This window comes from Amblyomma americanum, chromosome 7 (assembly GCF_052857255.1).
Source record: "Amblyomma americanum isolate KBUSLIRL-KWMA chromosome 7, ASM5285725v1, whole genome shotgun sequence".
Classification (NCBI taxonomy): Eukaryota; Metazoa; Arthropoda; class Arachnida; order Ixodida; family Ixodidae; genus Amblyomma; species Amblyomma americanum.
Window position 1 is genome coordinate 29,645,004 of NC_135503.1, and position 27,641 is coordinate 29,672,644.

General features: G+C 47.7%; 1 protein-coding gene and 1 pseudogene across 2 annotated transcripts; one reads left to right on the plus strand and one right to left on the minus strand.

Annotated features, from left to right (window-relative positions):
• Nucleotides 1-1,634: 1,634 nt before the first annotated feature.
• LOC144098763 (cytochrome P450 2J4-like) lies at nt 1,635-22,218 on the plus strand. Of its 2 annotated transcripts, XM_077631620.1 has the most exons (9): nt 1,635-1,745; nt 6,432-6,702; nt 7,904-8,031; nt 9,872-9,978; nt 11,490-11,791; nt 12,319-12,431; nt 14,307-14,580; nt 19,218-19,405; nt 21,563-22,218. In XM_077631620.1, the coding sequence occupies exons 2-9, from the start codon at nt 6,443-6,445 to the stop codon at nt 21,823-21,825; spliced, it is 1,635 nt and encodes a 544-aa protein (XP_077487746.1). In that variant the 5' UTR covers nt 1,635-1,745; nt 6,432-6,442; the 3' UTR covers nt 21,826-22,218. The 2 variants fall into 2 exon arrangements, with proteins under 2 accessions (XP_077487746.1, XP_077487747.1); XM_077631621.1 differs by lacking the exon at nt 1,635-1,745 and having other exon boundaries at nt 5,459-6,702.
• Nucleotides 17,901-18,048, minus strand: LOC144099593 (U2 spliceosomal RNA; annotated as a pseudogene).
• Nucleotides 22,219-27,641: the final 5,423 nt, after the last annotated feature.

The window sequence follows — 27,641 nt, forward strand, 5'->3', positions numbered from 1 at the left end:
CAGTGCTCATGGGCATGCATGTTCGTGACGCGCAAAACTACTGTTTTCTCTTCATTGATTTTCATTTTCCAGCCTTGGCGCCATTTTTCGACAGCAACGAGAGCATCATTAAGGGCTTTTTGATTATCTGTATTATTTATACCACAGTAGAGCAGGCAGTCGTCAGCGAAAAGTCTCACTGTAACATCCTTATTAATATCGGAAGCAATGTTGTTAAGTATATAGACTAAAAATAACACGGGACCCAAGACGGACCCCTGAGGTATACCGGAGGTTACGCTTAATAATTCTGATTTACTACCATTGATATCGATAAATTGAGATCTTCCGCTTAGACAAGCTGATATCCAGTGCACAATTTTATGGTTAATACCCATTGATTGTAATTTGTTAAATAAATCACTGTGTTGGACTCTTTCGAAAGCCTTTGAAAGGTCAAGGCATATTGCATCGATTTGTTTCTTGTCGTTAAGAGCCTTCGCGAAGCCATTAACTGTCTCTACTAATTGTGTTACAGTTGACAACTGTTTCCGAAAACTGTGCTTATTTGGAAAAAAAGGCTTTTGTTGATTCAAGATGTGTATGGATTGCCTTTGATATTATGTGCTCCAGAAGTTTGCAACAAACGCTAGTTAAAACTAACGCTAGTTAAAAAGTTAAAACAAACGCTAGTTAGAGATTGGCCTGTAATTCTCAACTGCCTGCCGGTTTCCAGTTTTGTGTACTGCGACCACTTTAGCTGTTAGCCAGTCATTTGGGAGCTGCTTCTGTTCGAGTGAGGTTTTGCATATAATGATCAGGTAATGGGTTATCAATTCCGCATACCTGCGTAAAAAGGCGTTTGGTATGCCGTCCGGTCCGACAGACTTTTTTCATTTATATTTAGTACAAACGATAACACTCCTTCGTAAGTTAATTCAATATCAGGCATTGTTGATTCTTGTATTTGTGACAATACATTCGATGACACAGTGTTCGTTGCTGGGGCGGTAGACACAGCCTGAAAAAACTTATTATTAGCAGTCGCAATCACTGAAGAATCGGTAATCATCTGATCGTCAATAACAATGCTACAAGGGTTGTTATCCCATTGTGACAATTTGAAACATCAATTACAACTAAAACCAATTGCATTCCATAAAAGTCGCTTTGGAATGAGTAGGAAGCCCGATTTGTCCAAACGTGATTCAATTTGTCTATCCATTTGGAACAATTCCATTTCGGACCAACTGCATTCTGTTTGAGTCTACACGCGCAACAAGTTCGAAGCCCAATTTCTCCAATTGGGAGTCAACATGAACTATCCAATGGAAATAATTGCACATGGGACCAGCAGTACTTCATTCCAGTCCCTTTGGAACCGGTCCCTTTGGAACCATTTGGAAATCCAACGTTCTTTTTTGGTTACTGTGTTAGCGCCGGCCAATTCTGCATTGCAATCCGCGCCATCTCGAACGACGCCGTAAAAATGAAGCATTTTCAAACAGAAAGTAACCTCGTGCCTCTGACGACTACGGGGTGAATGTGCGCAAGTGGCACGATAAAAATATCTGCACGTTGTTTGGAATGGGTTCTTTGGCCTTGGTGGCATGGACAGGTTTCAGTTTCTTTTTTTCTTCTCTCTGCTCTATGAGCTGCTACTCAGTGGAATGGCAACCGTGCATGAGCCGGTAACTCTGAAAGTCAACGCCTCCGCACTTTGCTCGCGTCGTATGCGCATCATTCGCTGCTGTTCCCAAGAAGGGGTGAGTTGCATGCACTCTGCGTCTCCGTGAGCTGTTGTGCCCTTTTTGTGCTTCATTGTCAGGCTCTTCATGGAAAATCACCTGGGCCAATGCCATAGCTGTCACATTTTTTTTTTCCAGGCTGTGTGCTGCACACTTTGCCGTTGGCATAGAGTGAGACGCTTTTAGTTTATCTTCTTTCTTCACCTTTTCATACCTTCTCCTCCCCTCCACATTGCAGGGTAGCTAAACGGAATCCTGTCCTGGTCAACCTTTCTGCCTATCCACACCCTGTTTTCTCTCGGTAGTAGGACAAAAAAAAAATATGGGGGCATATAAGTAATTCTTATGATGTGTAAATGCGGGGGCATTTATACTTCATACTTGCCGCTGAATGTGTCGCTAAGTTGTCGGAGGCTTGGGGGGTTAATGTTGTTTCGCTGCATCAGCTCCCTTCGCACGTTTTCCTGCGTCGTGATAGTCTCGTACTTTGTCGGCAGTGAACTGCCGCTTCCGGCTATGCTTTGCTGTCTCGCCTGATGATTAGGCACGAGCGATTCAACTTCGGATGATGAAGACTCCGTAAGCCGCGTTTGCATGAACACGACAGTTGGCATCATACTTCCTAGCGTATCTCGCGGAGCCGACACGCCGCTGTGTACATGTACGACATCGTCTGCCGGGACGGTGGCCCCTCTCCCAGTGCACGTGAGGGAGGGGCCCAGCAGCCCTCATCTTGAGCGGAGTCTGCTTTTGTTATCCAGCTGAAATGGAAAGAGGAGGGGCGCCTCCAAACCTGTTTCGATTAACTGTGAAGACGAAATGAACGGCTGCGCAAATCAGGACACAGACAAGAAAGAGACATTGGTTTTATCTTTCTTTTTCTGACTGCTTTTGCTTCATATGTTTGACTCTGCTTTTGCTATGATTGTTTTTTGTTTGTTTTTTTACTTTTTTATATATATTTTTTTGTTTCTGACTGCTTTTGCTTCTCCTGTATGACTCAGCTGTTGCTACGATTGTTTGACACCGCTTTGTCTGAGAGATGACCTTTTTTTTGTTTTTAATTCCTTTGATCAGAGATATTTGTTAGTCTAATCTGCAGTATATAGTCTGTTAACCTGTTGTAGCGGCTTTTCATTCCACGTGCTGGGTTCCAACTGATAATGGGATGAGTATCATGCTTGAGCGGAACTGTTTAATTATGCCACTTTTCCATAGAATAAACAGTTGGTAGTGTGCGCATGTGGTGTCTCTTGTCTGTGTCCTGATTTGCGCAGCCGTTCATTTCATCATGCAGCAACTCGCCCCTCAAGCCGTTATTCTGAAGTACCTTTTGTGAAAGACGACTTGCCTTTCTCGATCTACCCCTGCCTTGTGATATGGCGTATTGCTCCAGGAGGGGTGATGTCATTCGCGGGCCGCGCATCTGCCACACGTTTCCGCCACGGATTTCTGGCGACGGCGGGGTTTTTGCACAACGGGCCAAGTAATGCTCTCGCATTAAAAAGAAACAGCAGTTGGTAACAATGGGGCATGGCCCACGGCTTTTTGTATTACTCCGCTGACCAATCACTGCAATAAACGAAATCAGCTTTTTAATATTTCACTACATCAAGCAAGCCAGGTGCATCAAGATTCTTGAGGCTTATAATTTCTTCTGGTGGTTGTTTTTTTAGGGAACAAGAAAAGCTTTAACAGAGGACTAGTTTTTGTCAAGGAGGAATTATATGCGGCGGTCACTGCATACGGGTTGTTTCCGACTATATCCGCGCATCGCAGTGCACCAGCCAGGGTCGGTTATAAGAGGCCAGGGGGGTGGGGGTTGGAAGGGGTCGCCAAGGCGTCGTGCTAGCAACTGGAGCAGGCGGTCACAGACACTTCTAGCATCGCGGTCTCATATTAGATGCCTGCATGGTTTCAGGCGGCTGGCACTTCTTAAGCGCGATATGTAAGATCAGCGCCGCGGTGATTCAATGGTTGTGGCGTTCGGCTGCTGCAGCTCAAGGTCAGGGGATCGAATCCTGGTCGTGCCGACTGCATATTGATCGAGGTGAAATGCAACAAAACCTGTGTGCTGTGCGACACGTGAGAGCACTTTAAATAACCATATACGTGGTCGAAACGGATCCCGAGCCTTCCACTATATGGCAGCTCTCACAGCCGATGTACACTTTTGAGACGTTAACCCCACAACAACGGAAATAAAAAATTTCCCGGGTACAGAGATTTCACCACTGTACGTTTCTGGGTGAGTTGGTGACTGTACATTGTAAAGGAAAACTGTGCAGACAACGGCACGAGAATAAGAACAGACACACGAGAGCTCGTGTATGTATGTTCATTTTCTCGTCGCGCTTGTTGTGCCGTTTTCGTTCCCCTGAGGTTTCAGAGCAAGTGGAGGAAATCCTAGGTAGCCAGCTGTTGCCTTCGCACGTGCCGTTCCTCTCTTCTCCCCGTTGCTCTCTCAATTTCTCTCTCTCTAACCTCGGGCACGGAAAAGTATCATTTCACTACCCTGTAACTCAGCTACAGCTGATAGCTGTATGCAGCGGCACCCCTACAGTTCCAGTGCACCGTTTTCATTGACTCGCTTGGGACACGCGCGCATGCACGCACACGCACGCACGCGCTCTCACTTTCGCACTCACTCACACATGCGCGCGCACACACACGCACGCGCGCGCGCGCGCCGTAGCCCTCTAGTGGTTTGAGCATCCGCGTCGTAAGCGGGAGGTGTGGAGTTCGATTCCAGTTCCGGGTACGGTGATACTTAGGTGCAAGGTTTTTCCTGAGCCAGCGGTCGGCTTCTCTGGAGCAAAAATGGCTGGAAAATGGGTAGTCTTTGAGTGAAACGTCTCGAGCCGTGACACTCTGTCATTTTTGCGCCATAAAAATTCATCAACACCCGCACGCACACCGAAAAAGCCTAGCAAGCATGGAAGCCAGAAATGGTGTACAATTTGTTGAAACAACTGGAGAAAGCGAATTCGCCATGTGGTCATCCCGAACGGGGCATTTTCGTTCAAAGAATAAAAAATCTACAGCGACAACATGTGGCCTGTTTTTCCGCGCGTATAGTACCACGCGCTAGCATAGGGGAGCTCTCGTTCGCGCAGCTGATTGCCTTGGCAAATGCACCATTGACACATTCTCTGTTTTTATGTGACTCACCTGCTCGGTTCAGGATACAACTTCGCGCACGCGTTGCTTTGAAAAATGGTTGTGAAACACGATACGCGCTGTGTAGCGGCACGTTTTATATCGCGCTGCAGGCACAAAAAAACGCAAACAACTCTAAAATTGACTTGTATTACTGCCTTCAGTGAATGTAACCACTTATAAAATTTTCGACGGGGTCAGTTAATCTCAGGAGAGGCCTAGCTGGAGATCAAATGAACAGTACTTTGCCCCAAAGTGGAATAAACCTGGATGATGATAATGATGATGTTAAAGCATTCAACCTAATAAACAGCGACATTTTGTTATCAAAACATGCAAACTATGGAATCCGAGGCATTCTTCCGTTGTATCAAGGCGGACTGGAGGAAACCGCTGGTTCCCGGTCGTCAGGCGATCTTGCGACATGCGTGTGCGGCATGTGGTTTCTGTGCGTGTGAAAAAAAACTGCATAATTTTATGCGTGAGCCACCAATAAAACCATTTAACAGCAGCGCTTGCAGTCTTTTTTTTTTCTGTCGCACTACATGCATTCCCAAATGCAGCATAGTACTTCAATACAGTCAAGGAGGAATAAGTTACGCGAATACAAATTCCCATTGGCCTGGGCACGAGCAGACATCCAGATAATGTCACAATATATAAAGTCACCATTGGAGGCATATTCGCCAGCGGTACAGGGTGGCGACGGATACTAGCTTCCCACTTTGCGCCTTTCCAAGTGTTTGGGAATGCATTTCCGACCACCAGACGTCGCTGCATCATGCGAGTGACCCTGAGCCACCCGAAGCGTTCTTGAGATGATGAGGTGCCTATAAGGTGATATCGGTGAGGTGCCTTAGGAAATCAATGCAAGCACTGTTTGCCAGACAGTACTGCGCCATCACAAATGCTTTACCTTATACTCTGTTCGTATAAACTGGAAATGTGCCATCCCCCACTCAGCTCCTCGTCGACCACGGTGTTCGGTGATAACATGGTTTACGCAAAAAGCGTACTGGCGCTAAAATACGGAGGCAACACACACACGAGATAGGACTGGCGCCAACTTCCAACTAAGTTTATTCATGGAAAAAACCACTTTATAACCACACGAGCAGGCAAAGATAAAAGCAAAACATATACAAGCGGTGACATAACAGACACACGTGCCAAAAGGACCAACCAATGATTATTACGCTGATAATGAACCACTGAGAAATCTAATCTCTTCTTCCGACAGCGAGACAGATGGCTTGCTTATGCAGATATGACCCCTCTGCATGATGTAACAAGCTTCGATGATTTCACGCTCTAATCTGTCTTTAGACCTTGCAGTGAACTTAGTGTTTTCGAAACCTGGACGGCACTTGCAGCTTTTGCAGTGAGTGGCCATGTGGCTTCCACAACCATTTTTTATAGCAATCTTAAGCTCGCAGAGCATGAGCTGATCGATGCGAATGAGAACGACCGATATGACATGAAAGGATTTCCGCTATAGGCGTGCAGGGCATTTTCGGTGTTGGTGGTTCCTCTGTTTCCTTTCAGACAGTGTCACTATGGTGTTTGCCGAGCTAGGGCGGGAAAAGCAAGCAGGCAGCATGCTAGATGCGTTCTGGAAGTGCCTCTTCACGGGTCTGGTGGTCGGGCTTCTGTCGACCCTGGTGCGCCATCTGTGGGACCTGGTGCAGTGGAACATGCGACGAGACCTTCCTCCAGGACCTCGCGGCATGCCGCTGTTCGGATACCTGCCCTTTATGCCTAAGGACGGACACCGGGGTATCGAACGTCTGAGGCAGAAGTACGGCAACGTGTTCGGGTGCGTTCTGAACAGTTGGTTCTCTGGTTTACGCCCGATGCCGAAGGTTTGACAGGATTGATTGAGCTTCTAAAAAGACAGTGGTTCCTTTTCCAGACTGCTAAACAGTAGTTTCGTCATGACGGGCGAACATAAATGTGCGCTATCAAAAAGCTGACCACCATTTTTGTAATAGTTTGCCAGAACTTTTCATGTCGATTTTTCAAGCAACCACCGAATCTCAGCCCTCGGCTTCGGCACATTGCGATCGAAAATTCTCGCGTTTACTAGCTGGACAACGAGAAAGTGACCCAGGGGGTCCCAGTCAATGAATGCATAAGTAAACGCATCGGAGAGCCTATAGGTATACTTACGCAATTGGACCCTCAAAAGTATACCTCATCTGTGGCATTGCAATTCATGTGAGGCGTGGAAGGAAGCACCCTTGTTTGAGAGAGTACAGTGAAGTTATAATAATAATAATAATAATAATAATAATAATAATAATAATAATAATAATAATAATAATAATAATAATAATAATAATAATAATAATAATAATGATGATGATGATGATGATTATGACTTTATTTGCGTCACTTTTACACGATGCTGTTTCTTCGCTTCGTGCGAAAGCGAAAATTTGGTTTTCTTTTCGAACGTCCATTTTTCTTTAGGTATGGGTGTACATTATCTTGGCAGGCACGGATCATTATCGGTCCTGAATGCCTACTATAATAGATTAGGCATCATCGACAATTTGCCATATGCGGTCACGTCATTGATGGAGGCCTGTAATCACGCGCTTTTGTCAGGGACGAAGTCGTACAGTTGCCATTGCCCCTTCTATAGATATATACCATATGGTTCATGCGCGCTCGAAAATTCGGCATATTTATTTTTTTAAGAAATCGGGGCACCGCTGGGCTCACGTGCGTTTCCTACGTATCCGCATGGACAGAAAAATAGGACCTGAGCATGATGTCAAGATTACACTGTTGTGGGATAATCCCATGGATTTACATTCCACGAAAAGCAAGTGCAGTTCTGACATAGTATGTTCATCCCCTCGAGGGTGTAACATAGTGCGATTAGGCCGGTTGCACGTTGGACCTGTAATACTGCGTTGCCAATTTCTCGATGTAAACATCATTATCGTAACCATGTCTTCGAACACGAAGAAAGCAGAGAACGAAGAGCAAGCGTACGTGCACGGACGCAGGCTTCAGCTGGGCGGCCGGTACGTGGTGTTCCTGTGCGACTTCGCCTCCGTCAAGGAGGCCCTCTCGCAAGACGCGCTCCTGAGCCGACCCGAGGAGTTCCCCATCAACGTGGACGAGGGCGCGGAAAGTAAGCATGTATGCAGTAGCGGTGTTCTTGCAGAGCTAGACAGGAGAGAACCCGCTCAGCCGGCATGCTATATACCTATGGAACCTCTCCAGCAGATGCGGGACCGGCCTGGTGGACCCAAAATACGGCTGCTGACAGTGTGGTGCAGTAGGCACGGATACTGCTGTGATTGCTGGAGGAAAGGAATGGCGGGAGAACGAATGAGGACACGCGCGATGCGTGTAGGGAAACCAAAATAAGCATTTTTTTCCCCATCAGCTGGCCACGATCATTGACGTCATTTTGACTGAAAAGAAGTCTACCAAACTTCGTCTTTGACGCAGTCAAGAAGAATTTAATTAATATACTGTAATATTACAAACCGAAATGAAAGGTTTGGAGAGATGCCAATTTGTTAGCAAATTGCTCAAACGGAAAATTCTGGCCTTTGCATTTGTTCCTTCTGTAGAGTTTCTGCGTTCTCTCTGACACAAAGTGTAAAACACTATCTGTCTGAAACATTTTTCTTGGCTTAAGGGACTATATAACTTTTTGGTATTGCCGAGAAAGGTCAAAATAACATTTTGTCCCGATTGGGTTCAGGTTTCTCGTCTCTTATCGAATAATCACACCAACACTGGACCTACGTCAAACCAGTGTTGGTTATGCCAATCGTGTCAACATCGTCTCCAAGTGGTTCACTTGGACGCCCATCCTGTAATCACGCGCACGTCCTTCTGCCAAGATTAGAGAGCTGGAAACCGGCCATTCTTCTGAGAATTTTTAGTCAGCTTCTTTTCGGGTTTGGTCAACCTCTGTTCATTATTACGCGTGCAGCTTCATCTATATTATTCAGTACGGCCTGCGACGCCACGCATAATCGAGTGCAAAGGTAGCAGACGTGCTGCCGGGAAACACTGCATCCCAAAGTTCCAGTTTAACTTAAGATTCTTCAAGTGCGCCTGTTGACTAAAAGCTTGCAGTTCGGGAGGCAGAACTTACTGTACTTCTCCTCTTATTATGCATGATTACAACTCGCACGTTCCATCAGTCTGCTTTGCGCAAGATAATATTATAAAACTTGAGAGCACTTGCCTAATTTGTGCAGCTCACCAAAGATGAACCTTGTGTATTGGCTAGATCGAGTAAACGGGAAATTCTTGAAAGTCATGGAGCACTGTGAATTTTTACCTCAGATTTCTAATGTGCAGCACGAAATATTTTTATACTGACTTTTATGAATTAATGACTGCTTCATGCTACATAAGCCATTTTCCCGCCAATAAACCCACACTCTTTGCCTAGATCACATCCTTTGAGTGACTTTATCGTGTAGTGTACGTAAGTCAAAGCATGTATATGAATGATACAAGGAACACCATGAAAAAAGAGTGGTGCAGTGTTCCAAAAAGATTAAGCTTTACTGGCAATTGCAGTGCACTAAAAAGGAAAAAGGCTTAGCCCAACTTTTCACGACTCTTTACGTATCACCGTTATGTTAGCTAAATCTTGTTAGAACTGTTTCATTCTGCTAATCAGGCTGAGCGTATAGCAAATAGCAGCTCAGCCCTTCGGTCCTTTATAAAGTTGCGCACATCGGCTAACTACAAAAAGGAACGGCGACAGACTGATTCTTTTGACTAAGCATCGTTCATCTGCAAGCAGATAGCAAACAGTGATTTATACACGGTGCTTAATTTGAGCTTTCAAATACGCAAATGATTCACGTCGCGGCTCCTAGAGAACAGATGGTTGAATGAGGTTATCGCAGACTATACGCATCTACCTATGCATAAGAAAAATGGATCTGTGGTTTCTTGCGTTTTGTTTGAAATTTCCGCCGTCTCTGCTTCGCGTGCAGGCATGATAGTGCAGAGCGGGCCGCCGTGGAAGGAGCAGCGCCGGTTTACGGTGAAGGCGTTCAAGGACCTCGTCAACGCCACGCAGAGTTTAGAGAGAGAGACGCACGTAAGTAAGATCAAGATGATTAGCCGCCTCCATTTCGAGTGTTCTGTTAACGCTATACACAAAACCTGAGACCAAGGCTTAATGGGGACGCTACAGCGCTTTATGAAGCGCTGAAGTGAATTCTCAGCGTCGCGCGGACTGAGGCGCAAAAAGAAGTAGATATAATGGTGCGCTCAAGCAGAAAATCCTTAATGAAGAAAGTTCAAAATACAGGGAAATTTATTGGCTGCTTGTTGAACCACGTTTTCGCAGAGGTCCCTCTTCCGATTTCACCCTGTCTATGATGCACCTGGACGGAGCCGATAGAAATGTGCGATCAGCACCCGTAGCGGAACTTTACAGGCTGTACAGTTGCCAGTTCTCTCCAACAGGTTTCCGCGCGATTTAAAGCCGCCGATTCTATGGTTACAAGAACCGTGCGGGCCATTCCGTGCGAAGCCACGAATTCGCCTCCACCAACATCCTTATAATGAACTGCAGATCTCCAACCAAAAATTTTAACTTTAATTCAACATTTCGAAACCGACTCGGCTCCTCCATCAGGGGTGATTGTGGGCAGTAGCTAGCGTCTTTAAGTGTGGAGGGGAGGAGGGGGTCAAAGGAACGAACCCAGTCATGCGAAAGGCGTGGGGGGAGGGGAGAAAGAGTGGAGGTTAAGGCTGTGAGTCACGTTGTCGCACTGTGGGAAGGCGGTCAATGGCGACTTTTTTTCGTTGAGTTCAAGAGCGAAGCCTCTGGGCATATACTGGGGGCAGGTTTCCTTTTGTGCGGTTGATGTTGTTCGGGGTGGTTTGGACGTGCCAGGATTCGAGAAGGAGCCTTTTGTGTAATTTGTTGGTCAAACCCAACCAGACAGGCAAGTCTGTCAAAATGTTTAGTTTTCAACCAACATCCTTATGCTGCCACCGGGGTTGCTGCTCGCTGCTCCAGCCCAACGGCCAGTGTGGGACAGTAACGGTCGCGGGACGCGTGAGGTGCCGAGTGACTTTCGCATCTAGAGATGTGGCTGCGTGCACCCAACGGTCACGCGGTTCATTTGCCTCAATGATCTATTAGGAAGTACGTAAGTTCCTCCGCTGCGTCCGCTCCCAGGACCGTCGTTTCGCTGGCGGCCGTGGTAGAACTTTCTTCTATTCTTTTTTTCTGCTAACTTCATAATGGCTCAGGTTCATTTCTTTTATCTTTAAAGTCTGTCCACATTGTGATGCGGGCAGAGGCAACAATTTTATGGTTCTTCTCAAGAACGCTCGCCATATATTTCTGTTCTGTTCTCTGTGTGTGTTTTCGCTGTTGCTTGCTTGCTTGCTTGCTTGCCTTCTGTTGTTGTCAGGAAGAATGAAAAGGAAAGTGCGCGGGCCTGCCCACTGGCTCAAGCTGAGCCACAATCCCTGCCACGTGTTGAAAGTATAGGAAAGTGCGTAACCAAGCTTTAGCATGACGGCCCTGCCTATGTCCTTCCTTTGGAGAGTGACTTTCACTGGTTCCGCAATGCACATGTACCACTACCGCAGGAAGAGCTTTCGCACCTGCTGAGTGAACTGGAGTCACTGAAGGGCGCGCCCGTGCACCCCGCGTCGGTGCTGACGCCCAGCACGTCTAACGTCATCTTGGCGCTGGTGTTTGGCCGGCGGCTGGCCTACGACGACCCCCGGCGCGCCACACTGGACGAGCTGGTCGCCCTCGTGCCGGCGTCGGTCGCCCAGGTGTCCGCTCTCAACTTCGTACCCTGGCTCCGTAAGCTGCTCGTCTTTTTCCGCGTCGGTGCCTACGGAAGGCTGAGGGACGCCCTCGCCCGCAGGGATCGTTTCTCGGAGTGAGTTGCCGGCTGAAGAAGCCCCTCCATTCGCAAGCCATGATAATGCCTCTCTATACTATACAGACGCCTTTCTCTGAAAGAAACGTTCAACTTCTAAGCTTGCAATATCTGTACCATTCACCTTTGAACGCCTAGCAAAAGCTGGTTCGTCAACCTTGATCTCTTTACTTAGCTGAACGGATAGCTGTCTCCAAGATGGCGGTGGTGGATGAATATTTTAAAAGTTTATTGAAGCATGCAAGGGGGGTTGGGGGGGGGGGGGAGGGGAGAGGCGTCGTTTGTCTGTTGAGAGTTTACCTACACACTCCTCTAATGGGAGACGGCAAACATTTCTCGCAGATTCCTTGTGACTGCCCTGGTTCCCATTGTCTGTTTGTATTAAACTTCAACTGGCTCAGCTTAATTTTAACCGAATTTCTTTTCTTAACGCAGGGGATGAACTATAAAAAGCATATAATACTAAATTTTTACCGCGGTGCATGGGAGGATCTGTCTACGATAGATTTGTTTTTTCTTCCTGATAGCACCATGATCGATTTTCATATGGAAACCTACAAGGAAGGCGTGGTACGGGACTTCATCGACGCCTTCCTCAAAGAGATGAAGAGGCCGGAGCAAGAAAAGACGACCTTCACGCGTGAGTGGACAACAGTGATGTAGCTTGTTAAGCAAGCAAGGAAGAAAGAGGAGTGGTACATGAAGATTGTGTCGGCAGATAGTCACCGCCTTGTTCGCATGGCGGGATACTCAGTGTTTGTTAGCATTTGCAGAACTTCATGACAGTTTAAAGTCTTGTTTTAAAGCGAAAGCAACACAGCAAGAAAAGCACATGCATGTCTGATAGTTGTGCTGTGACTTCGATGGGCTTGAAAGGCCTTAACAAGGCACTGAACTTGGGCGTATTCTTAGCTTAAAAGTTGCCCTCATTTATTAGCGTCTTTTTTTCTCCATTTGTTTATTCAAATGATTCAATGACATTCGCAGAATGAAATCCGTTTAACACTCGGCGTTCCTGCACATGTCCTGTTCGATGACATCAGTTCGTGAGGCATGCGCAAAAAAATGAAGGGGTGCCATTTCATAGTTTGCGTGGAGTTGGTGGCGGTGAAAACATTTATTGAGACACAGAGAGAAAAGTTGCCTAAGATTGATGAGGCCCTTAGTCCAGGGGTCCACTGCTGGCTCATCGCACTAGACAAAGTTGGTCACCGGCCCCGCTGATAGCTGAGCAGCGCAGCTTTCCAGGCCTCCGGTGAGAGGGAGGAAATTTGTGGAAGGTTAGGTGATGTTGGCAGCAGCACAAATGTTACGGCCGCTGAGAACTTCAAGCGAGATAAACCGTAAAAAAAGTGTGAAAGGGCTTGTGGACGCGTCCAATATGTCCATAACCGCCAGACTTGAGAATCCAACTTGCGAAATAAGACGACAAATTCCAAGCATTCAGCATGGATCCTCTTGCAACCAGCTATTGAAGTCACCAAATTTTTCCACATTTTGCTCCATGTGAGAGTTACAAGTCCCTGCTGCATGGAAAACTGTATAGATCGCCAGAAATGTGGATATCGCCGTTGAGAAATCATCGACATTAGCTGCGAACATCTGGAGGAATGTTGTTCAGTGAATTGACTGTATTTTGGCGCAGTTCAAAGTTTCCTTTAATTATCATATTTACCGAAGCCCACTGACTATTGGACCTCCCCTAGTGTCTATGTATGTCGGAGGCTGTCGACATTTTTCACGGGCCAAGAAAAGGGCGATGAGGTCCCATCGTGTTTCCTTCGCATACCCACGCCTTGCGTGGTGTGCCCGTACGCGTTTGTATAAAGAATGTTTAAACATAGTATTCAATTATGCGTACTGCGCTTTATGTAATATTTAGAAATACTGCGGTGAGATTAATTTTGGTAGTTATCATCGCAGCTCTGGCTCTAACGATTCCATATCCTAATGCGGAGACTCGCTTGTGACTGGCGCGCTCCGTCGTACACGCAGGCGCTTCTGTTCGTTCTCTCTGTATCATTTGAAATATTAGTTAGTTTAGTTTAGGGGGGTTTAACGTCCCAAAACGACTCCGGCTATGAGGGACGCCGTAGTGAAGGGCTCCAGAAATTTGGACCACCTGGGGTTCTTTAACGTGCACTGATATCGCAGTTGAAATATTAGTTTCTGTACGTGATAAATTATGTTCATGTATGTGTGTAAACTGGCTTTCGTGGGGGGTCAATGTTTTGCTTTCTGGACCTGGCAGTTGAAGAAGGAAACTTCCAGACTTGCCGCCGTTTCCCGGGCGAAGGATTGAGAGCGGTAGTTGTTTCACACAACCCGCGGTAGTTGTTTCACACAGCCGGCGTTCGTGTTGTCTTTCTTCTCCCTTCGTCCTTGTTTCTTGCGCTGGTACCATGTTCCATAATAATGCAAGTCAACTAGCCCAGCTGTCTACCCTTAGAGAGCACCCATTCCAAACCTCACTCGTATCACTTCACCACTGAAGGCACGATACTTTTGGTCGCAGGCAACGTGCTCAGAAGCAACGTGTCGTCCTTCCTGGGCGCTGGGAGCGAGAGTGTGCGCACCGCCCTCGAGTGGCTGCTGCTCACTTGCGCTGCCAAGCCGGAGCTGCAGAGCCGGATCCACGGCGAGATCGACGCCGCACTGGAGAAAAAGAACGGTGAAGGCGGCGATTCACGCGTCTCCTGGAAAGATCGCGGCCTGATGCCCTACACGCAGGCTTTCATGTGGGAGACGACGCGCTACAAGCCCATAAATCCCGTCGGCGTCATGCGATGGTGAGGTGGAGGGGTGTTTAGATGTAGAGGTACGTGTTATAAGTATCCTCAGCAGGAGGTGGCAGAGAGTCAAGTGGGCAAATGAGATTAAGCTTGCGGGTATAGGGTGGCCGTAGCTGGCTTAGGGAAGGACTGACTATAGAAATCAGTGAGGACTTTGTTCTCCAGTGGACATTGCAGCGTTGACGATGATGATGATGATGACGTCTGCATGAAATGCTCCGTTCGTGCTTCGCGGTGAAAAGAGCTAATGAAGACGCCGTCTCTCACGGCATCACAATTTGTGCACAGAAAGGCACGATGAAGCACGTTGAATTTTCAGCAGCGATAGTGGTGAGCTCCGCCGTCCTCGAACTGTTTTCCTCACTGCAAGCCTTCGCAGCCTTACACCCAGAGCTCTGTAACTGCGCAGATTTCGCAACTGTGGTTCAAAATCCCAGTATATTTAGCGGTTATCTTTTTCGGGATTAATCGTTGGACGCGACTTCTATCGCTGCCACCTTCAAAACTAAAAATTTATTCCTATTTCGGAGTTTAGGCCAACCCTAAGTAGCCCGTTTTAATATCGCGGGTAGCACGATAGCCTGCTAGCGTTCTAATGTTCAACCAAATAACTCAAGATTTTTTGACATCTTGAGAAAGCTCGCGGCAGCCTGCCCCCCCCCCCCCCCCCCCCCCCCAATTTAGCGGGATTGCTTTTTGTAGCGATAGCTACATAACGGTAGCATTTCGAGCCTTCAGCGTGGCGGCGCCGTGGCGGTGGAGCTCCGCCACCCTGTGGCTGCGCCGCCACGCTGTCACGTGGTTGGTCACGTGGTGCGGAGCAGCTGCCGGCGTCGCGGCACCGTGGCTGATCACGTGGTTCGTCACGCGGTTGGTCACGTGACCATGTTCCACTCGACCAGCTGTAGCTATCGCGTCAGTCCAGGTTTAACCAGAGCTAAACCACAGCCTATTTTTTTGTTCTAGTTCAGCATCTGACAGTCGTGGTAAAAACGAATTTTCAAGCTGCCTCACAGCCTCCTTTTCAGTGCTCGGTATTTTGGCCTCAAGAAGAAAAGTGAACACACTTATACTCTTCTCACCGCTAAGCACTGTACAATTAAAACTTGCAGTTGAACATACAGGCGCGTATGATAGTCCCTACTTAGATATTATATCATCTTCCGTCAACATTCTGGCTTCCAAAAGGAAAAAAGAAAGTAAGTTGCTTGAAGGCTGCTTTAAGTGCTATGGGGCCGTTCGCATAGGCTCTGGCAAAAGTAAAACAGGTCCTGCAAGCGTATTCACCTGGAATCAGCTGAGGTATACAACATCCTATAACGCGAATTTTCAGCACTCTCCCTTGCGTGAGCGTCATTCCTAACGCATCAATTATTTTATGAACTGTGCCTTCGAGTGTGTGCAGCCGACCCAGATTAAACGTATACACATTGTGACATGCCTGCTCCACATTATGGTATCACTCTAAAGGCTTTGGGGTTATTTGGAACAACAAAAATTTTAAAAATTGTTTTTACAATCGTGCTGCGTGGACGTAGCAATCTATTGCTCCTCCGAAGACAATCAGCTTGTACCAGCAGCTAATGCTAGCGCTAAATTAAGTCCGCGCATGGAGTTTATGTTATTCCTGTCAATTCTTTTTTTGAACGAAAACTTAAACACGTGCTGTCCTCGCTGAAACATGCACATCAGAAAGAAGGCAGAAAAACCCTTTAAAAAAAGCGTAGTCTGAGCCACATCTCAGGTCTGAGCTCTTCACTTGTCACCGACAAACGGTTGACGTGCACAGGACAGTATTACTTAGACGTGCTGGGACGTGTAAGACAACAGGGGGCTCGAGAGAGGAAGACGACAAGCCTCTGGCCCCTAGAATGCCCAAGGCTTGCCGATGGAGCCAATGGAGGGGTGAGTACTGTGGCAATATTTAGGCATCATCGTGAAATTTCCCGTCTATCAGACCACAGGAACATTACCCCGTACTTCACTGTGCATAGTTTAATTCCATTGGCTAGTTTTGGATAAATCTTCATGACCGGCGCCTGCTTGTAACTCGCTTCCTGAGCTCAGGAGCCAATGGTGCGAAGGCGCAGGATCATGTAGGCCTCGTTCTCACTTGCTGATAGTGCACACGCACACACAAAAAAATGCCCCGAAAGCGTGAAAAACAGAAATAGTGGAAAATTTTGCGAAAATTGGCGATAGTGAATTCGGCCTACGGTCGTTCCGAATGGTAAAAAAGCTAACCGCGCTTGCTTTTTCTTTCAAAATATAAAATCACAGCGGCAGATGTGTCCTGTTTTTCCGCGTGTAGGTCCCGGAAGGCATCATGGATAAGCTCCTGCTTGTGCAGCTGCTACACTGAAAAATTCGCAGAAACCATCGACGCATTCTCTGTTTTTATGTGACTCACCTGCTCGGTTCAGGATGTAAATCACCCACTTCGACGAAAAGTGTCGTAAAACACAATACGCCCTGCGTAGCTGCACATTTTATATCGCTCTGAAGCCACAATAATAACATAAAAATTGAGGCTGTAATACAGAATTCACATAAAACTCAGCGAAAGCAGCCACTTAAACTGTTCGGAGGGGAGGTCAAATGAAGAATTTTTTTTCCTACTGTGGACGAAATCTGGCTGATGATGAGCCGGTTCAAGCAAGGACTCTTTTGCACTGTACCTGGATGTAAATTTTATAATCAAGGAGGAAAAAATTAAGGACAGCACTTAAGACTGCTGACGTGCATGCTTTGAAGGCGAAATCATTAATTCTCAATTTTTTCCCTTCCTTTCTAGTGACATAACTACTCATTAGCATACAGTCGTAAGGCAGCGCATACAATATTCACCATGAGACAACACTGTTTTGTGGCATATGGGCTGCGTGCTCGCCTCACAATCTGAAGGTTCTCGGTTCAATTCCCCGCACCTTCGGAAGAAGTTTGCTGATCACGTCATTGCGGGCTCCGTGGGCCACATTTCCTGGACGGCGGCAGCGACGCCGCGTTCCGTTACTAATGGGCATTCGCCTTAATAATTTACTCAAATCCAAATTCACGTTGGCCCGTACGTGAGAAAACGTCCAGTGATGTCACATTAAAGGTACACTGAGTTCGACTTCATCGAACTATTGTTCCCAGGAAAAAAATGGCTGACCCTTTAGCATTGCTAAGCTTCTCTTCTTCTTCTTTTGTTGTTGCCAGGAAGAAAGGAAAGGAAAGTGCACAGGTCTGCCCACTGGCTCAAGCCGAGCCACAATCGCTACCACGTGCAGATAGAAGGAGAGTTGAAAGACAGGATAGAAAAGACGCGCGCTATAATGTCCCAGGCCGATCCCGGAGGCAGTGCAATACCGGGCCAACCGGTGGCGGAAGTGAAGCAACCTTCAAGCACTCCGCCACATTTCCAAAAATAAGTATATGTTGGGTTCAAATAGGACCCGTATCAGCTCGTAAGCTCGAAGTATTATGCAGAAGCACGATTTTTTGCAGGTGGACACCACCGCCACGTACAACCGGCGGCAAAATAAGTCGAGGCACACGACAGGCAGCCAGAATCAGGAAAAACTAAAGTCACTGGAACGGGAAAAGTACCGCATTCGTTTTCTCTCGCCGCCGCGCCGGCGGGCCAGCGCGCGCGGACCATTTATGGCGGGGAATGACCACGTCACCGCCGAGAACGAACCGGGAGTGCGCGTGCGCTCCCGATTCGTTCTCCGCGGTCACGTGGTCATTCCCCGCCATAAATGGTCCGCTCGCTTCTTTCTCGCGGCCGCCGGCACACAGATCGTCCGGTGCATTACGTAGCACTTGCTCTTACGGGCAGAGATAAGCGTGCACAGCATTGCCAGTCGCGTAGTGACGCTTGTGCTGTTCATGCCTGCGTAGAGACTGCGCGCAGCCGTCGCTTCAGCGGCGCTGGACCAAATATGGCGGCTGGTTGCGGTACTTTTCCCGTTCCAGTGACTTTAGGAAAAACTGCATCACCCCGTCATCTGACTGCACTTCTGGTGTCGAGACGTCGCAGTGCGCGTGCGTGTCCTTTCATGCTGGCAGCCCTGTCTTTTTTCGTCGCCTACAGCGGACTATCTGATTATACCCACGTTTTGGCGTTAGGTGTCGCTTTCTTTATGCACAGCGTGACTCTGGCAGTTGGGCGGGCACCCGCCGAAGCGCGAGCGTGACGTAGTGAATAAAGAAAGCGACACCTACCGCCAAACGCTGCATGTAATGAGACAGTCCGCTGCAGGCGACGAAAAAAGACAGGGCTGCCAGCATGAAAGGACGCGCACGCGCACTGCGATGTCTCTACCCCAGAAGTGCAACGTCGAATGGCGCGGTGATGCAGTTTTTCTTGATTCTGGCTGCCTGTCGTGTTCCTTGACTTATTTTCCCGCCGGTTGTACCTCAAAGCGTGATTGAGGTGTCCATTGACCCAGTGAGCCAATTACACTTGCTATTCAGACGCTTTACACGCATACGCAAAAACACACCGCTGAAACTGGGGGAGTGCGGCTACAATTGCTTTCTCAATAAAATTGATTCTCTGACTTCCAAGTTGGTAGGCGTTTTTGTACAGTTTCAAGCATGCAGTGGCAGTATACGTAACGTGACCGATGCTCGCTTCTTGATCGCAGTGCCAGTGAAGACGTGAAGATAGGCGGCTACGTCATCCCACGAGGCAGCGTTGTGGTCACCTGCCTGTGGTCCGTGTTCCACGACGCGTCCTTCTGGGGAGACCCGGAAGTCTTCCGGCCGGAGCGCTTCCTCAGCGACGACGGAACACGGGCTAGCAAGCCGGAGAGGCTGATCCCATTCTCATCCGGTAATTCTTCGTCGCATGTCGAATGGCGGGTGATGAAAAAAAATACTCGCGCGCTAATTCGCGATACGGCTGGATTACGCCGCCTCCTGAAATGGAGTACGACACCCATTTTTCCCTATTTTCGTTGATCGATCCCTTCTAGGACCTCTCATAGAACATTACATACACGTATAGCTCCAATATGAAATGGAACGACCAGTTTGCACACAAGAACGAATTTTGTTGTCATTATACACTTAAGTTGCGGATATCTCACGAGCATTATTCGTCTATACGAGAAATAATTAAAATAAAGGAACGCATTTCACTTGGACAACAAGAAGAATCCTCCTATTAACGCGTAGTCAACGCTCATAAAGGCTTGGATGATCTTTAATGTTGTCGACGTGTGCTTCGACCTGGAGTATTTAGCCAGGTGATAGTTAATGTTATCCAGGTGCGGTATCGGTGCATGGGCGGATAAAAATGTGCGGACACTCGAGGACACCGGAAAGTTAAGTGTAGCAGTGTAATGCATTTGACGAATATGTCACCTAATTAGAGCTATAGAACGTATAGCTGGGCGAATTCTAGACGCTGGTGTACTGCGTGATGTCAGTGCACGTTAAAGAACCCCAGGTCGAAATTTCCGGAGCCCATCACTACGGCGTTCCTCATAGCCTGAGTCGCTTTGGGACGTTAAACCCCCATAAACCAAACCAAAAGTATAGTTTGGCGTACGACGTGTAACGTTATAAGTTTACCGCGATCAAACCGTGCTAAGCCATTTTCACCAAAGTCGTTCTTCAGCACTAGTGAAACCTTAAAGAGGCTTAGGAAAGTGCTTTTGTCAATCGCGAGCCACATTTAGTTAGCAATGATCGCTTGGACAGTCAGAGACATGTTACGTTGTTTGTTAGAAAAAGGTGTTTATATAGCCTGAAATTAATTTCAGTGAGAGACTTGCACTAGAATCAGTGCCAAGACAGTGCAAATTTGTAAACAGGAACATAGCGTCGTCAGTTTGGTAGCTGTGCGAAACAAGTGCATCTATAGATTAAGTGGCCAAAGGAAAGCAGACAGCCACACGCTTTGGGCTGGTTTTTCATGAGCATTTCACGCTTATGTGCTCGTACAAAAGGCAGCTTACCCCAGAGGCAACGTGCTCATTGCCACGTGTGAGGCCGCACGTCGCAGTGCTCGTTCAAAGATACACATGCGGTCGAAAACCGATCCAGAGCCTCCGCTACAGCGCCTCTTTCTCTTTGCCACCTCTCACTCTCCCCTTCATCCTTTCCCTCACGGCGTGGTTCAGGTGTCCACCGAAAAGTGAGACCCTCCCTCCTTAACCACCACCACGCCCACATGGATCACAGATAGTACATTTTCGAGAGTCCCCCTTCTTCAACCCACATGGACCTTACGGCCCGGGCCGACCTGAATAAGAGATTATGTTAGGACAGGAGGTGAATGCGGGCGAGTTTCCCGTTATGACGTACGACACCAAATACATTGCCGTTGATCCCGGATAAAGTCTCAGATACAGCTTTCGCTGTAAAAGCAGCATTGTGCATCCACCTTGGCACCTGCGGCAAGGACCGTGTCCAACTGATGTCCAGGCCTTGTGCGGATGGCTGAATCCTTCTGTCGGACACACAAAAAGGTTCTACCGTATTTTCCAAGCAGAATAGTGGCGGCAGGTGTGGTTCTACAGGGATTCCCTGCGAGGTTCACGCGGACTGGTTGGGGGAGACCGGCGGCAGTAGTCTACTGTGGGACTGGGAAAAGACTTTTACCTCGTTGACTGAAGTCTCGTATAACGGTATCCGGCCGCTGCTCCCCCGCAGGAAGAAGTCGACTCATGGCTTTGAAAGCAATAAGTTTTTGCACTTCGGAAGTCAGCCTATACCAGAGTGGTACCACCGTATTCTTCGCCTCGGGTTGAAGCTCTGCGAATAGCCCCGGGTGAGACCCGTTTGGAAGGTCGCCCTATATAATGCAGTGTCTCGGCTTATGAAGGATGAAGAGCGCTTCAGGCTTGCGCCGGAATGTGTGGTTGTTTTAACAGCGCCGTGTTTGTCCTCTCCCCTCTAAGTCCGTGTTTTTCGCGCTTGTTTAATCGAGTATAATTGTGAATCCATCGGTATCACCCATATTGACAACGGCCCTTTGTTTCAGGCAAACGGTCGTGTCCCGGTGAAGGCATTGCCAACATGGAGACATTCATCTTTTTCGCCACCATCCTGCGCCACTTCGCTGTTGAGCTGCCACCAGACGTACCTGCCCTTGTCTTTGACGAAAAGCTCGGCATCTCGCTGAGGCCCAAACCCCAAAAGTTGGTCTTCAGGCGGAGAGAAATTTTCGGCCGACAGGACTTGTTTTCTCACCAAAAAACTGATAGGCTTATTACTGAAAGTACGGCTGCATATCAACAATGCTAGAAACGGGGCTAGTTTCTGGTAAGTCGGATAAGCTTAGTACAGTCCGAATAGACTAATACGGATGTGAAGATATAATGGGACTTAGCAGTACGCCCCGTTGCATTCGAGTGAGCTTTTTCTCTCTAGTTCTTGCTGTTGCTGCATTTGTAATCTGAGTATAGGAAGTGAAGCAAAAGTGAATTAGCAAGCCACTGTTTTTCCCTGCACGTACAATGATATGGATGGTGATTAGAACTATGACTCTCATCGTAAAGTGAGCCTAGATTGATTATTCACTTTTCATGGACAGATAAGTTGTAGTGTACCGTTTTCTCTGCTGGCCGAATTCTATTGCCAGTATGCTTTTATTGTAGACGCGTGGAGCTAATAAAATCACCACGCTGTTTAATTTACGAGGGGATAATTTATTCCAGTGTCACTTGATCTACATACGTGGCCGTGGCATCATTCACCTCCGAAGCACGCATTTGGCAAAGTCGTCGATTTTTTTTTTCACGAACACAGAGAGTATGGCTGTCATATCATAGCTGAGGTAAAATACAAATTTCAATTTGTCAGTTTGCGGTGGCGCAGTGGTTACAGTGCTCTGCTGCTGACTCGAAAGACACGGGTTCGATTACGGCCGTGGCGGTCGCATTTCGATGGAGGCGAAATTCTAGAGGTCAGTGCACTCTGCAGTGTCAGTGCACGTTAAAGTGCCCCAGGTGGTAAAAATTTTCCGGAGCCCTCCACTACGGTGTCCCTTAAAGCCTGAGTCGCTTTGAGACGTTGAACCCCATAAATCATAATCATCATCATCATCATCATCAGCCCTACTACACCCACTGCAGGGCAAAGGCCTCTCCCATGTCTCTCCAATTAACCCTATCCTTTGTCAGCTGCATCCACCCTTTGCCTGCAAACTTCTTAATCTCATCCGCCCATCTAACCTTCTGCCGCCCCCTGCTACGCTTACTTTCTCTTGGAACCCACTCCGTTACCCTTAAAGACCAGCGGTTATCTTGCCTTCGCATTACATGCCCTGCCCAAGCCCATTTCTTTCTCTTGATTTCGACTAGGATGTCATTAACCCGTGTTTGTTCCCTCACCCACTCTGCCCGTTTCCGATCTCTTAACGTTACACCTATCATTTTTCTTTCCATGGCTCGCTGCGTTGTCCTTAACTTAAGCTGAACTCTTTTCGTTAGCCTCCACGTTTCTGCCCCATAGGTGAGTACCGGTAAGATTATGCTGTTGTACACTTTCCTCTTGAGGGAAATTGGTAAACTGCCACTCATGATCTGCGAGAATTTGCCATATGCGCTCCACCCCATTCTTATCCTTCTAGTTATCTCCCTCTCATGATCCGGATCAGCTGTCACTACCTGCCCTAAGTAGACGTATTCCGGCACAATTTCTAGGCTCTCGCTGCCAATTGTGAACTGTTGTTCCCTTGCTAGGCCGTTGAACATTACCTTGGTTTTCTGCATGTTAATTTTTAGACCCATCGATCTGCTCTGCCTGTCTAACTCGTTGATCATTATTTGCAGTTCACCTCCTGAGTGACTCAGCAAGGCAATGTCATCAGCAAATCTCAGATTATTTAGGTATTCTCCATTTATTCTTATTCCCAACTGTTCCCAATTCAGGCCTCGAAATACCTCCTGCAAACATGCGGTGAACAGCATTGGCGAGATCGTGTCTCCTTGCCTGACGCCCTTCCTTATTGGAATTTTATTGCTGACTTTATGGAGGACTATAGTAGCTGTGCAGTTGCTATATATATCTTCCAGTATTTTGACATAAGGCTCCTCTACCTCCTGATTACGCAATGCCTGTATGACTGCTGAGGTTTCCACTGAGTCGAATGCTTTCTCGTAATCAATGAAAGCTATATATAGAGGTTGGTTATATTCTGCGCATTTCTCTATCACCTGATTGATGGTGTGAATATGATCTATTGTAGAATATCCTTTACGAAAGCCTGCCTGATCATTTGGTTGATTAAAGTCTAACGTTGCCCTGACTCTATTAGCGATTACCTTAGTAAATACTTTGTAGGCAACGGATAGTAAGCTGATCGGCCTGTAATTTTTCAAGTCCTTGGCGTCTCCCTTCTTATGAATTAAGGTAATGTTTGCATTCTTCCAAGCTTCTGGTACAGTCGAGGTCATAAGGCATTGCGTATACAGGGTGGCTAGTTTTTCTAGCACGATGTCCCCTCCATCCTTCAACAGATCTGCTGTTACCTGATCCTCCCCAGCTGCTTTTCCCCTTTTCATTGCTTCTAAGGCTTTCTTTACTTCATCTTTCGTTACTGGCGGGATGACGCATTGCTGTGCACTGCTGTCTTTCTCATTAGCGTTCTGATTACATTGGCTACTGTACAGGTCTGTATAGAACTCTTCGGCTACGTTAACTATCTTATCCATATTGCTAATGACATTGCCCTGCTTGTCTCTTAATGCATACATCTGGTTTTTTTTACCTATGCCTAGTTTCCTCTTCACTGTTTTTAGGCTACCTCCGTTCTTTAGAGCATGCTCGATTCTCTCCATATTAAACTTCCTTATGTCGGCTACCTTGCGCTTATTTATTAACTTTGATAGCTCCGTTAGTTCTATTCTATCGGTAGGGTTAGATGCCTTCATGTTTTGGCGCTTCTTAATCAGATCTTTCGTCACCTGAGATAGCTTGCCGGTATCTTTTCGAACTGTCCTACCGCCTACTTCTACTGCGCACTCCGTAATTATTGATGTCAGGTTATCGTGCATTGAATGAACATCAAGATCATCTTCCTCAGTTAAAGCTGAGTATCTGTTTTGCAGCGCTATCCTAAACTCCTGTGCTTTCCCTCTTACGGCTAACTCGTTAATGGCCTTCTTCTCTAGCTTCTTCCGTTCCCTCTTCAAGTCTAGGCTAATTCTAGACCTTACCATTCTATGGTCGCTGCAACGCACCCTTCCGAGGACGGCCACATCCTGAATGATGCCAGGTTTAGCGCATAGTATGAAGTCTATTTCATTTTTAATCTCACCATTGGGGCTCTTCCAGGTCCACTTCCTGTTTTCTCGTTTGCGGAAGAAGGTATTCATGATCCGTAAATTATTTCTATCCGCGAATTCGACTAATAACTCTCCCCTGCTATTTCTAGAGCCTATCCCATAGTCACCTACCGCGTGGTCGTCAGCCTGCTTCTTGCCCACCTTCGCATTGAAGTCGCCCATCAGTACAGTGTACTGCGATTTTACTCTATTCATTGCTGATTCTACGTCCTCATAGAAGCTTTCAACGGTCTGGTCATCATGGCTGGATGTGGGTGCGTAGGCCTGCACCACTTTCAGCTTGTACCTCCTATTCAGCCTAATTACTATAGCTGCTACCCTCTCGTTAATACTGTAGAGCTCCTCTACGTTGCCAGCTATATCCTTATTAATGAGGAAACCCACACCTAGTTCTCGTCTACCCTCTAACCCGCGATAGCACAGTATGTGTCCGTCCTTTAGTACTGTATACGCCTCACCTGTCCTCCTAACTTCGCTAAGCCCTATCACATCCCATTTAATTCCCGCTAGTTCCTCGAACAGCACTGCTAGGCTAGCCTCACTAGCTAAAGTTCTAGCGTTAAACGTTGCCAGGTTCAGATTCCAATGGCGGCCTGTCCGGAGCCAGAGATTCTTAGCACCCTCCGCTGCGTCACAGGTCTGACCGCCGCCGTGGTCAGTTGCTCTGCAGCCGCTGGGGACTGAGGGCCGAGGGTTAATTGGTTTGATCATAGAAGGTTGTGGCCAAGTACTACACCAGGGTGGCCAAATCCTGCTCTGGTGAGAGAGTGCGTTGTCGGTTCTGGTCACCGAGATAAGGCCGCACTCCAGGCCTGGTTATGCAATTCCATCGACACGCGGATTTTTTTTTTTTAAACCCGGTGGAGAATTGCTCGGCACCAGGATTTGAACCCCGGTCCTCTTGCACGCGAGGCGGATGTTCTACCTCTACGCCATCACTGGATGGCGTAGAGGTAGAGGTAGAAACAAACATGCATGGCGTAGAGGTAGAGGTAGAAACAAACAAAAAACTGCGAGCTAGTTATCACGCAGCCGGATGCAACATGAGCCGGGCCCATACAGACAGGATTCAGACTGGCGACAGAAAGCTGCAGACAGGTTTGCATGCACCCGCACATAACTCGCATCCAAATCGTGCCCTCGCAAGGTGCACATTGGTATACAAAATATTAGTGCACTTACGCCCAGGAGCTGCCTGAACCGTGAGACCACAGACTATGTTCAGGAGGACGCTGCGCTGCGTTTACTTCGACATATCTCCCCCCACCCTAATCCCCTGATTGCACCCATAACTGCCTTAAAACATAGCATTGTCCGACAGGCCTTGCACCGCACTCCCTCGCCCTCGAACCGTAGCGAGTTGTTATAATCAGCGTACAGACGGCGCCACCGTGAACATCTCGGATTTTCCCCTCTACAAGCATTGATGACGACAGTTTTGAGAAGAGCGTCTTCATCTAAAACGGGAATGCAGGTAAGGTCGGTTTCACGACAACGCGCGCCATCGCTTGGAGCGTCCGGATCACTATACAGTCATCGACAGCGCTGTTGTGCTGATTGGTTATTGAAGCATGGAGGGGGGGGGGGGGGGGGTGAAAATTTGTATTTATTAATTACGGTGCGGTGAGATTAAAGGGGCTCCTCGACCTTGGCGCCAGCCTGGACCCAGCTGAAGGTGTTCTTCTGAACGAACAGCCATGGAAGTCATCAATAACAATAAGAAAACCTGAGAACGAATTCGATTTGTTTCGAATACTTTTAAAAATTCACAATTCAGGCATTTATTTAAGTACTGTGGGCGCGCTAGAGCCGCTGATACTATGTACACGAGGCGTTATTTAATCGTCGGATTAATCTACCGCCCTGAACGTCTATTTACGGTGAAACGAGGAGGAGGTCGGTACCGCTATTACCGTATGAGAACGGGATGAGTTGTTCCGGTTTGCTAGCTCGAGTCCCGTCTTCCGTGAGGAAGCGCTCGGGCCGGAAGATTTCCGGGTCTCCCCAGGTGGACACGTCGTGGAAGACGCACCACAGGGCGGGTATCACGATGCTGCCTCGTGGAATGACGTAGCCGCCAACCTTCACGTCTTCGCTGGTGCTGCGACCAAGACGAGGACATCACACAAGACTGAAGGCCTCTGTTAAGGCGAAAGCCTTTAAAGGGCCACAGAAAGGGGTGTTTGAGCTTGGCTTCAAAATTCTTGCACAATGTAGAGTACAGGCCACCGAGCGTCCATGCCGCGTACGAGACCACAGAAGCGAGCGGGAAATTTACAACACATTTTTAAAAATTCCAGCTTTCGCACCTCGCGGCGACGCGCGGTGCCGGGCTTTCGTACGAAAACCTGGCAGACGACGTCACGTCTTGCAAATGACGTCAGCAACCTGGGGTTATCATTGGCTCACAGCGCCAAATCCTTTCAGACGTGCGAGATGAGAGGGAAAGGCGCGATGGCGCGAAGTTCAAATTTTGTCTGCATATAACTAACTCAGCTTCCACAAAACACATTAAAATAATTCTTGCTGGGGGATAATTATGAACCGTCGTCTTTTAACATCCCAGACATATCGCATCTTTATTGTGACCCTCTTTCTGGGTGCCTTTAATGGCTCATACTCGCGGCCATAGATCTATCCAGCGTCCGTTACATCCAGCAGCCACCATCCTTCCGTTCCGCCCAGCGTGCTAACGACTACGCAACTTCCTGCCAACGCATATGTAGTTCTGCTTGTCTAGGACGCTGGGGAGTGTTTGCGGAAAGGCGTCGA